General features: G+C 40.0%; 1 protein-coding gene across 1 annotated transcript in view; it reads left to right on the top strand.

Annotated features, from left to right (window-relative positions):
- VWC2L (von Willebrand factor C domain containing 2 like) overlaps positions 1 to 3,844 on the top strand; it is a 160,037-nt gene extending 156,193 nt beyond the window's left edge. The window contains exon 4 of the mRNA XM_082690250.1: positions 536 to 3,844. Within this exon, the coding sequence (XP_082546376.1) occupies positions 536 to 684 (149 nt within the window). The 3' untranslated portion in view covers positions 685 to 3,844. The remainder of the gene's footprint in view (positions 1 to 535) is intronic.
- The last annotated feature ends 9,445 nt before the right edge of the window (positions 3,845 to 13,289 follow it).

The raw sequence follows: 13,289 nt of genomic DNA, 5'->3' as shown, positions 1-13,289 counted from the left end.
TAAATCATCTGGTCATGAATTATTTATTGTTATCAAGAAACAAGCTGGGGATTCCAGGAACTGGACTTTGGGGAGGTGCTGAAGCCAGGCAATGAGCAAGTTCATTGTCACCTACCCACCACGGGAAGTGAGAGGACAGACCACAGAGTACCATCATCTGATGCAGACCATGTTAGACTCCCACTTGAGTTTCAGAGGCTGCTTCAGCAACATTTACACCCCAGAGGATAAAGCAAATAGAGTTTGGTCCACAGACTCATACTTCAGAAAACTGCGAGTACTCAGTAACAGACAAGAAGAAGGTTTTTTATGCACTGGATCTCCTTTTTTTGTTTTTTTAATACACATAGGGACTATGAGTTGTGTGCAAAAGAGTAGTAGAGATGGCTAGGAAGTACCTTAGTAATAAACTGTGGCGAGTAATCTGACCTACTCATTCCTGGCTTTGGGGATTGGCTTTTTTACTGGGGTCGAGAAGAGAAAAAAGGGAGCCTCTGAGATTTAATCAACTAATCAACGTATATGTGTGTTCCAGGTCCAAACTGCTTTGCAGGAACAACAATAATCCCGGCTGGCATTGAAGTGAAAGTGGATGAATGTAACATCTGTCACTGTCACAACGGGGACTGGTGGAAGCCTGCTCAGTGTTCAAAACGTGAATGCCAAGGCAAGCAGACTGTGTAGGACAATTTCCCAACCGAGGAGGAGTTCTTAGGAAAGGATGCTATGGCTTCTACACTGCACATGTTCGAAACAAAACAAAACAAACAAACAAACTCCTGCCAGCTACAACAGGGTCACCAGCAAAACCTTTTAGGGTTGACAAAAGTGAATATTTTACTAAGAGGAAATTTCTCTCTTTCCCTCTTGCTATATAAAAAATATATGGTATATAGCTATCGAAACCGCTTTTGTAATTATCCGTGCTTGATGGTGACTTGACCACTGGATTTCTGAAACTAAAAGGAAGAAACAGCCTCGTACGGGCTCCTTCTCTGGTGAGACCTCTAGCCTGCCAGCTCACCGTCCGCCAATTTGCTTCATTTCTACTCTTCTGTACATCACCACCCATGGCATTTTTCTCTTGTAGAATTTCTTTTCGTATTTAGAATCTGTGGGGACAGATTTGACGGCACGGTTAAGTTTGGAGTGGTGTCATATAAGATTTAGTAAAGGAATATTGGGGGTGAGGACCCTTCCTGACCAGGAGGGCACAAAAGCAACTGACCATCCCTCCCCTTGGGTGAAAGATGCCCTGTAAGGTTCAGAAAACGAGAGCCACCTACAGCTGGACCCACTGCTGGGGCAGGGCGGGGGGGCCAGGGTTTGGTGCAGTATGTGGGAGATCACAATTTAATACTTACAAACCACACATTTCAGACGCAACACCTTGAAACTGCCAATCAAAAACTAATATGTGAAAAACACCACGAGCTTGACTACAGCATCCAAAGGGAGCCAGGAATTCACAACTGTAGCATTAATCACCAGACTTTCTCATGATGCCGAATTCCAGTTCGGCTTGTAAGTCAACACTCTACACCTGCTCTGTCACCTGGCCCTCCTCCATACCAGAACCAGGGTGTGTCACCCCACTGTGAATCTGAATCCTTCTGGAAACTCCTGGCTTTTGAGTTCAGATCTGGCTGCAAGCCAGGAGTACCCACGGGCAGTTTTATGGTTTGGGACTGTGTTTGCCATGTTTTCGTAATGACCGCTCAGCCCTAGGTCTAAAACACAGATTCAGGACACTCTTTCCACCTCAAGTGCTGATTTAAATTCAAGATTAGGGTAGAGTGAGTCTTGCACAATACAATTCCATTTGTTGAACATTTTTTAAAATGTATATATTCGATACTGAACAATTAAAGTGAAACTTTGAAGCGTCTCAAGGTTGCCCTGGTAATGCTGCTCGTATAGTAACAGAACAATAAAATACACAGGGTATCTGATGCCACCTCGAATCAAGATTCTTGAAACCACATGGTGTAGTTAGTTGCTTATTCCGCTCTCCTGTCTTGAAAACCCTGGCGCAGACCTGGCAGGATCCTTGAGGAAACTTTAAGGTTTTCTTCATCACCGATGTTCTTTGCTTTTCCACTCCCACCCGAGCCTGGGCTTTGCCGTAGCTCTCACGAGGTGCCGCATTCCAGAACAAGGTTTTTCAAGATGAATTCTGTTGACATTTGGACTAGATAATTCACTGTTACGGCGGGGTAGGGGGAGCTGTCCCGTGCACTTTTAGGACATTTAGCAACATGGTTGACCTCTATCCACTTAATGCCAATAGCAACACTCTTATTGTGACAACAGATTGTCTCCAGGCATTGCCAAATATCCCCAAGGAGTGGGGAAGGGACAAAACGTCACCTGGTTGAGAATGTGTGGTTTAGAATAATCAGTACAGACCGGTTTCTGCCAGGGTGGCATACTGTGCAAACTCTGGCTCAGCCCGTGGCTTTGGTGAGCCTCTAAGCCCTCTGGGACATGCACAGTCTGCAGCCCCAAGGGCAAGAGGTCAGTCTTCTCCCAGTGGAGTGATGCTTCTGTTGCCATAGGTCCACTCTCAGGACACACTTCTTTAGTCTCATCAACTGGGTTTTCATTTAAAACGGTCAGCCTCTCCTCCCTGGAAGCTCCTCCAGTCATCAAGAAAGAGTTGTCATTTCCAGAATTAACGTGTTGATGCCTTGGACCTGACACTTCTCACGTACACTGTGCTCGTGTGTGATACAAACAGCCATGCCGGGCCCCTCCGAGGAAGAACATCACGCTGCCTTCTCTTAGAACACCAATTTGCAGCAAGGTTGGTGCCTTTTGTTGCCACCATGGATACATCACATAGACAGTCATGAATGAACAATTCTGCATGATTTATTCCTGCACTCCAAAGTAAAGGCCTTCCATACTTTAGATTGTGTCTAGACAGAGATGTAGCATAGAGCTTTCTTTGCCCTGAGGTTGCCTGGTGCCGGCTTCAAAAATCCACTCTCTTGGAAAGAAATAATAATAATAAATGACAGGAACAAGGTTTGAAACCCAGAAAATATCATTAATAGAGCCATGTAGCATAGTACCCTATCTATTATTAAGGAGTTACTATGTCCTTTCTAGGAAACAGAGAGTGCAACTGGGGAGCCAGGGTTCAAACAATTTGCATTAAAGTCTTGGCACAGTGATAGTTGCAGCAGGAACTTACTAGAATGGAGTGTAATATCCATCAAGAAGCTCTTTTCAGAGAGCTTGCAGAATGAAGGCTGCTCTGTGGTCTCTGTTATCAGCCAGAGAGAGGGATTTTTTTTTTTTTATTCATTGTTGTCGGATTTCTTTTTTCCTCTGAGTTTCACTACAAGCTGTTTCCTTTAAGACTTTGTAGCACTGACATTTTTCTCCCTTTAGGGAGAGATGAACCTATACTGTGACAGAATTTCTCATAAACCGATAAATATTTTACAATTTCCTTCTACCCAGGTCATTGAGAAATTCTTTCCAAACTCTGAACAACAGAGTTCTGGTCTCATCTGTTTTGCTTTCTTTTTTTCTTTTGAAGGCTTTGTTTGCAGCCCCACTGTCCCCTCTGTCTCCCATTCCTCCTGTCTTTGGTTCTCTGCTTTAACTACAGCTTTGTTTAAATAAGGGATCAACATCCTGTTTGTCAGCTGATGCCTGTTTAAAACGATTCAGTTTCTAAAAATCTTTGAAAAATGGTGTGCCTGAAAACTAGTGAGAAAAAAAAAAAAACACAACTAAACACTAAACTGTAAAAAGGGGATTCTAGCAACAATATTTGATGTGTAAAAGACTATATTATTAAAAAATTATTTTGTTAAATATAAAGTGTGTTAACCAGCAAACATTGTTTGTGGTATATTTTCCTTCCAAAATTCTCTCTCCTCTCTACCCTCATCATTTAATAACTAATCCTTAGTGACTTCTATCATCTGAAAATACATGTGTCATTAGAACTATATTCAATTAGATTAAAGCATCAGCTTTAGCATTTTTCTGCATACATTTTCATTGTTCATAATATAAGTTCAGGCTGACTTAGGGATCAGACAGGAAGTTCAAATAAACTAGCAATGAGTGTAAGTGAAAGGAAAAATGTTTTCTTAATCCTGCATCCATACATAATACAAATGATATTATATAATTATTGGGTGCCTTCTCTGTTGGCTGGCCCTATTCTGGGCACCAAACCCATAGTATCCTGTTCAAGCCACACAGCACGCCTGCCAGGGAGGGGTTCTTAGTATGGCTGCTTTGCTGATGAGGAAACCAGAACACAAAGAGGTTAAGTGATTGACCCAAGGTCATTTGTTCATAAGTGGAAACACAGGAATCTTGTATTATAAATATACACAAGCATACATAAAAATCAAGAAAATAATACAGTATAAGGAATGTCCATCTACCCATTGCCCAGACTCGTTATCAGAATTGTGCATAATTCTTCAGCTATTTATTTTTCTTCCTCAAGAGTATTTTGAAGATTTTTTTATTTTTATTTTTAGAGAAAGTGAGAGAGACTATGAGCAGGGGGAGGGGCAGAGGGAGAGAGAGAATCTCAAGCAGACACTGAGCATGGACCCCCATGCAGGGCACCATCTCATGACCCAGAGATCATGACCTGAGCCGAAATCAAGAGTTGGACGCTTAACCAGATGAGCGACCCAGGCAGCCCTTTCCTTGAGTATTTTAGAGCAAACATCAAGTATCCTATTGCTCCAGCCCTACATCTCTAAAAAAAAAAAAAAGGGACAGTTTCTTACCAAACCATGTTACATTACCAAAGTCCAACAAAATCAAGAATTCCTTAGTGTCACCTAATAGTCAATCCATATTAAAATTTCTTAGATTTTCTAAGCTATGAGGGACGGGGGTACTTACATTATCTAAATCATCCATAACCTTCTATGTAGTTGATGTGCCTCCTAAGTTCAAAATGGGGCTTTCACCCTCCCCACTGACAGCTGGGAACTCTGACAGAGTTGTGAGTTTGCCATTGTGTGCTGGGAAAATTACTCTTTTAAAGCTGCAGGTTCAACTCCCCGCTAGGCGTTGAGCCCACTCATTGAGCAGTAGGCAAGAGGCTTTCTGTCAAATGACCTCTGGGGACAACCAAGTGCCTCAGAGCGAGAACTGCTGTGGACCACCAGCACCCGTGGGTCACTGCCTTCAATATGCATGTAAGCTCTCTTTCAGGCATAAGAGCAAACTGGGTTTTTTTCCCCTTGAGATAAACATCCTGCCTAACACAGAGTAAAACTGAGCAGAATTTTATAAATTACCATCATCTTCTGCCTTGTTGAAGGAAGAAAGAAAGGAAAAAGTCAAGCACTAAAAAAACGTCAGCATGGAGTCTCCACACATAGGTACACGCACCCGGCATTCCACCAACCTTTTCAGAAAACAAGATTAGGTTTTTTCCTTGCTTTTCAATTTCCTGTGCATCCAATTCTCTGCTCCCTGTGTCCCTTGCAAAGGGTTGTTTACAGTTCATTTCTGATTTGAGTTTCATGGGAGGGCACTTCAAAGCATACCAGAGAAAGCTATGAACTGTGATTAGAGTCCTGGGTTTGTCGTTATTTGAGGGCTTACCACGTTGAGACTATTACTCTTTTAAAGAAAAGTACCTTCATGATTTTGAAAGACAAATGCTGTCTGAGCCAGCAACCTCACCTGTACCTTCTTACCACATTTGTAAGGGATTTATAACTTGAATTGGAATGACAGTCTTATTGGGGAGCCTCAAACTGTACTGCCTGGTGTGAATACCTGATTATTCCTGACCAAACTCATACATCCAGAAGACACATTGCTCTTTTAATGAACAGAAAAAACCAGTATCATCATGTTTTTCATAGAGTATGAATTAAATGAGTTGAATTAAAGGAATTTCTCTTAAGTACTCAAAATTTGTTTTACACTTCAAATATTGTCAGTTGTGGCAGCAATTTGATGGCTTTTTTTTCAACTTTCAAAAATCTTGAACTCATAGTTCTTTGAAGCCCAAACTCTAACTTAATCCCAATACTTGCATTACCAACCTGGCTTTGAGTAGAAGCACTTTTAGGAAAGTGCTTTAAAAATTGAATTCTAGAACTTTCCCAATGAATACTTGTGTGAGGTGGGTGTTTAGGAAGGAATTTGGATAGGAAGTTTATCCACCCTTTCTTGAGCCCTCTCTCTGTGTAAGACACTTGTATTGGCTACTTGATATGAGACAATGATTTATGTTCATTTATTCAACGATCTTTATAACCATGAAATTATACACTGGTATTCCCATTTTGCAGACTGGAACACTGAGATTCAAAGAAGTTTTATGATTTTTGTCCAGTTCATACAATTAGAAACCAGGGAGTGGTAAGAATTAAAACAGAATACAATCCATAAAAAAAGCTTGGAATAGAGAATAGCACATAACAAGAGCATTATCAGGACTGGTGGTAACATAAAAGAGATTTCATGAATAAAGTAACCTGGATTTGGTTCTTGTAGCTTGAACACAAGTTGAACGGGCATTTAGGGGATGATATTGCAGCACAGGAAAATAAATAGGCTATTTGGAGTGTGAAAAGCAGTCAGGTATAATGTGACTGAGGTTAGAGATAGAGGGATATGGTGAGAGATGTGTCCAGGAAGGAAACCCAATTGTTAGGCCCTGAGAGATCATGCTACAAAAATTAGATTTGGCTTTTATTGATCCTGTGCATTATTTTTACATCAAAAAAGAAGATGAGATACATTTTTTTATTTGTGGCCTGGAGAGAGGGAGGTGGGGGGGCACTAATGAGAGACAATTACAAATGTCCAGGAAGGAAGAATGAGTATCTGATTCTATAGTGGTGAAGGTCATACAAATCAGTTGAGGCAAAAGGATTTCATGGCGGGTCCAGTGGGGATTCGAGAATTAAAATAGTCCATGTTTCTAGTTCAGGTGATTGGAAGGATATTGATGTTCAATAACCACCACCAATAATGTGGAACCCAAGCTTTCCTTGGAGGGGTGAGCATGTACTCTCATTTTAGGACTTGGGCATCAGAGGCTACTGGTAATATCAGGTATTGAGGATCAACCTCAGATATGCTTACCTCGAGGACAGCCCACCTTCTGTTTTATTTGCCAGTGCTGTTTCCATCTCGGTTTGAATAGCTGACATTGGAAGAGCCAAGGTTCTCCACTGGTCTTACATCTTATAGTAGTATTCTCAAAATGGAAGTGAAAGATTAGAATGGCAAGAGTCTCAAAATTATTCTCTAGTTTGAGGCAATATTACTCTTACCATAGTGAAGCAATGTGCTTGCATATTGTGATACAAACTGTTTATAAATTTCTAACACCTCTCTCCACAGAATATAAAAATATTGGTTTCATTTTCATATTGGCAGTCATCAGCATTCTAGAAATTCAAAACAAGGGATTAATTTAGCTTTTCACTGTGGCCTTCGCTGCTTGTGTGTTCACACACACACACACACCCAGGACATAAAATTAAATGACAAGTTGGGTCCTGGGAAAGCCTTTTGATTTGAGATTTCCAAGGATGTCCACCCTGCTCCCATTACATTTTTCTTTGCCTGTGTTTGTTTTTCGGTTTCATGCCCTTTTTAATTAATCACAACATTGGGTCAGCCAGACCCATTAACTGCATTTCTCATTTAGACCTTTCAGAGATGCAGTTGCAGATGCAATTTAATTTGTTGACCCATGATCGATAGCAATTAATAGCATCTCTTTAATCTTGTTGAAAGGTTGGTCTCTGGCTTCCAGTAGCTACCATCTCAAGGGAAAGGTATCCACACATGCAAGAGATTTAGCTCCTAGGTGGTAGTTGTTCTCCACTGCCTACTTTTATTGTGACTTAGGATGCATTTCAGAAGGCACCACTCTCTAAGACATTTTCAATTATTATAAGAAAGTTCATCTGGGCTCCAAGATTCCTCTGCTGCAAGTTCATCATGTAAATGTTATGGACCAGGAACCCTGACAAAAATACTACAGCACTGTTTAAATTCAGAATAGATTTGACTTTTTTAAAGCGTATTATGTTAATAAAGCAGGTTTATCAAGGTTCCTGGGATTTCTCCATGTTGTCTTGTGGCTAACCCAATCACTGCAATCTAGTATTTTCCTCTTATCAGTCACAATAATTCAAGAGTTTGTTTGTTTATTCAATAGGCAATGTTTCAACTAGGAAACTAGACACTTGCTAAAGCTGAATAAGGCATTTTTTTCCAGTTTTAGGAGTTTATGGTCTGCTGAGGCAAAGAGCAAGGCAGTTCCACAGTAACAGACAGGAAAATGCTATGGTCCAGGTATGAGCAGGTACGCTGAAAATATTGGCAAAATGCAGTGCATCATCGTGGCCTGTGGGAAGTCTTCCTAGGAAATGGAACTTGTAACATGAGTTTCAGAAGAGAAATAGACTAGATGAAGAATGAGGGAAAGAGTCAATGTCTGCTTGCAGTATATAACGTGAAGTTTCTACTGACAGCTCCAACCACATAACTGCCCCCATTTTGCTGATAATGAAATCCATCTAAATTGGTAAATATGTGTCTGACACCAAATCAAGGGCTTTGAGCAAATGAAAAAAACAACAATGGGCCACCTTCATACTGTGAAGGAATCACTTATTTGTCTTGGTGTCATTATCCCTCTTTCTCTATAGTCAATTTGCTGGCCAGTGGAATGCCCTCTCCTCTCTCCAATTTTTGGGACCCAGTACACTGCAGTTTATCAAAACTTATCCTTCCTTCTTAGCAGAAATTTGGGAAATGCCATCTTTCAATGGCGTTTGCATCTTTAGCCTCATTTATTGACTTTTCTTACTTGGTGCCAGATTCAACTGTGGAAACAGAAGGCTATGGCCCTGGGGGAAAAGCATCAGGAAACAAGAAAGAGATATTTTTGGGCAAGAATCCCTTTCCAAATACTTGGAAATGACAACCTGAATATGGGAAGGCACTCCGTAAACTATAAGACTAGACTTGAAACCAATTGCCAAAAATTCTCCTATGTTACAATCTTTACATCAATAATGGAAAGATGTTAAGCATCATCTTGCAGATAAGATTTGACGTTACTGGGTATATAAATATAAGTCATACAATTTGTCAATTGCAAGAATAAAATCTCTAAGGTGCATACATGTATATATTTGTATCTATGTGTCAATAGCAGCAGGTCTACATATCTATGAAAATTATAAATGGCTAGAGGCATTATGGTGGACTGATGGATGGGTCACGGAGATCACATACTTGCTACGCTTGCCTCCTCCAAGCTAGTACACCCTGCTCCCACTTTTGTACCTAACAATTGCAGGCTTGTTTAGCCTACAGTAATTCTTATCCCACCTTTGCCTTACTGTGAAGCATTTCATTAGTTCTGCTTGTTCATAGATTTAATTTTCCATCCCTAATCATTTGTGGCTCATGTGGTCCATCGATTTCAGAGAGAAGCTGAACATGAGCAAAGCAGAGTTGCAGAGGGGAATGAAAATAAGCCGTTGTGGAGCCTAAGATCATTGCAGTGACAATAAGATATAGGTATAAAAAAGAAAACAGTGTTTCTTATTAAATGTGCAAAATATCAACATGAACCTATGGTTGGGGTTTTGTTTGCTTTTGTTTGGGTTTTTTCTCCTTTATTTTATTTATTTTTTTTTTTTGCAACTAGATAATCGTTTCTGTTTAAGAGGCCTTATCTTCCAGTTACCTGCTCTGTTAACTATCCAATGTGGCCCTGCAGGGCACCACTCCTAGAAGAAGAAAAGAGGAGGACTTCCCTCGGCATCCAGGTATGCCCAAAAGATACTTGCATGCAGCTGGGAGAGAATGTTCTCCAAGCCACTTCACTTGCTTACATGAGACACAGTCCTATCCTGCAGGTTGGGCTGGTGCTACCTTCAGTTCTCAGGACAACCCAGCAACGTTGCAGGAGTTTCTTACCACTCAATTGCCTGTTTCTCAGCCTGACAAGTACTCTGCTCTCAGCAATGTTAACTTTAATTGTTTGAGTTTACCTTAGACACCCACTTGTATCTTCCAACTCATGAGCTATTAAACAGCTCTATAAGGCATACTTGGAATATAAATAGTAGTAAGAGAGGCCCCAGCACCACTCATGAGCGAAAGCAGAGACAAGCAGTGCTCCATCCCCCCACCCCCTTTCTTCCAGCAGAGAGCTTTTCATCCACAGCCAGGCCACTGGCTACCAAGACTCCAGAGTCAGCATCCTATAATAGCTTCATTAGAACATTAGGACTGGGCTTTTTGTTTGTTTGTTTTTTAACAACCTTCAGCTATCCTCCAATGAGCAGGGAAACCAGGGTCACAGCAGCAAAGCTGTGAAATGATACATTTGAAAAGCATAAAGTAACCTAAGAAATAGGAGCGGTACACAGAATTATGATATTTCTCAACACCAATGTAGCATGCAATGATACATTTCCCTTCTTTGCACTTGCCCAAGTAAAACCAGAACATACATCTGTAATCACATATTCCAGCCCATTGATTTGCTCTCACAGAAAATGGAAGGCTAGTCATCAAACTCACATCCCCATTGAAATGATGTCAACTCAAAAAAATATTCTTTGTTTACCATAAAATCTACATTTCCATACATATAAATCCACTGTATGTAGACTGGCTATACAGCACCATACAGTTTTCTTCAGCTGTCTCCTGGAGAAATAAAAGGGCATATTGGAAATGCATCATGTATGCAATGAAATACAACCTAGAAATGTGTTCTCTAACCCTCCACTCTGGCACAAAATGAGATACAGATTTTTAAAACTGGTTAGTTTGAGCAATTGCATACTTAGCATAATCAGACCTAAGGTTGAACTAAATAATCTGGTCCAAAGTAATTTTCTGGGGATGCCTGATTTATGTCTATTGAGCTGAATCAAAGAAACTAGATCATTGTAAAGTCTCACTTCTTAATGGCTCTGTAGATGTTGCCAGAGTCATGTTTGCAAAGGCCAATTGTTCCTTCCTTTATTTGTTCCAAGTGAACAAAACCAAAAAACTTTTATTGGCTTACACTGTATATAAATAAAAACCCACATATAATAAGAACACTTATAACATGGGATGTATAGCATCTATCCCTGGCACCCCAGAAGCCCTCATGTGACTATACCCCCTCACCACCATCACAAATAACACCACCAAGAATACTCCCAAACAGCAAAATTCACTTTTGCATGTTTTGAAACTGTATATCAAATCATAAGTTATCTTTTGAACCTAGCACCTTTCATTCAACATTTGTTTGCGGGATTCATCCATATTGTTGCTTCTCTTTATTTTATGGGGGGGGGGGGAGATTTTATTGCCTAAACTACATCCTTAGGAGAAATTTATGTCCTAGGATAAATGTAATTATTTAAATTAAAAATCCAAAATCTCACCCAAAGATCAGAGATGATGAAGAAATGGAAAATCTACATAAACTTGTAATTTTTTTCCTCTTAGAGTGATCTAATAGTATACATTAATCTAGGAATTTACTGGACCCCTGTATTGGGAGCTTGTTCTAAGAAGAAGTAGATGTTAAGGATCTCCAGTAATGACACTAAGTTTCTATTTTTGAAGGAGAGGGCTTGCCCTTTACTGTAGAGTTTCATCACTTCTAGCTGAATTTGTCATTTATCACCTCTGCCTTCACTCTTCAGTAAAGTCTTATACTACCAAGAAAGAGGAGCAAGATTCCCTGACAGGTGAGCTCAGAAAGGTCAGATTTGAAATTGAGAAGGAATAAGCTTTATGACATCCAGGGTAGGGTCACTAGAGAGTTAAGAGTATAACCACATTTCCTGAGGAGGACAGCTCATCTTAGCAGGAATTGTGTGTTCCATAATCTTTAGCTGGGAAACCTGCACCAATACACCATTCTCCTCTCCTTCCTCTGGCTATCTCTTCTCCACCCCTTACTTCTCAGCCTACCTGATATTCTTAAGGAACACCAACTTCACACCCTGATTGAGTTCGGTCCCTTAAGATGTCCTTTCACAGCTCCCTTGACTTCTCTTTTAGGAAAAATCCATGACTCTACAAGTAAATTATTCCTTGGTTGTGCCTTCTACCAGGTTATACATTGACAAGATGCTTAGCAGTGTACCTGGCACATAACAGATGTTCATCTAATATTTCTTCAGTGAGTAGATTAACAAATGATCAAAATTAAAGTATTTCAGGAATTCTCAAGATACAAAGTCAATTTTACTACTAAAGCTTTGCATTTTTTTCCTTCTTTTTGGTGTTCTTATTTCAGGGAGGATATGTCAGTCTCTCTAAACAAAAAAATTCCTGAATGGCACAAAAAGGGATACTTAGATCAATGGAACAGAATAGAGAGCCCAGAAATGGACCCTCAACTTTATGGTCCACTAACCTTCAACAAAGTAGGAAAGAATGTCCAAAGGAAAAAGACCATCTCTTCAACAAATGGTGTTGGGAAAATTGGACAGCCCCATGAAGAAGAATGATACTGGACCATGTCCTTATACCATACACAAAAGTAGACTCAAAATGGATGAAAGACCAAAATGTGAGACAGGAATCTATCAAAATCGTTTAGGAGAACTCAGGCAGCAACCTCTTCGACCTCAGCCACAGCAACTTCTTCCTAGAAACATCGCCAAAGGCAAGGAAAGCAAAGGCAAAACTGAACTACTGGGACCTCAACAAGATCAAAAGCTTTTGCACAGCAAAGGAAACAGTGAACAAAACCAAAAGACAACTGACAGAATGGGAGAAGATATTTGCAAGTGACATGTCAGATAAAGGGCTATCCAAAATCTATAAATCTATAAAGATCTTACCAAACTCAACACCCAAAGAGCAAATAATCCAATCAAGAAATGTACAGAAGACTATAAATCTACTTTTTTCTAAACACAAAGTGTTTTCCTCATTTCCAGAAACATATGCATTATGTGTTCCTTAGATGAGGGGTCCAACAGGTAAATATTGGCACCAAACCCCCAAATAAATGGAAGTTCATTATAACAAACATATTTACATAGAAATGTGTATCACCCCATCTCAGAGAAATGGATAGATATAGATGATCAAAATGACATTTGTAAAAAGACCTCTAACATGCATTCCCTTCTGCTCATTTCTAGCAGATCCACTTAAGATGTAATATTTGGGATAGAGAAGAGACAGTTAAGGTGCTGTGGTATTATGTTTCTTATGTTAACCTCCTATTTTGTATTATGTTTCTTATGTTAACCTCCTATTTTGTTCTGTTTTCCAGAGGA

Source organism: Mustela nivalis (assembly GCF_964662115.1).
Source record: "Mustela nivalis genome assembly, chromosome: 11".
In the NCBI taxonomy this organism is placed as follows: Eukaryota; Metazoa; Chordata; class Mammalia; order Carnivora; family Mustelidae; genus Mustela; species Mustela nivalis.
Note: the sequence above shows the minus strand (reverse complement) of the source record. Positions and strands in the feature narration are given on the sequence as shown.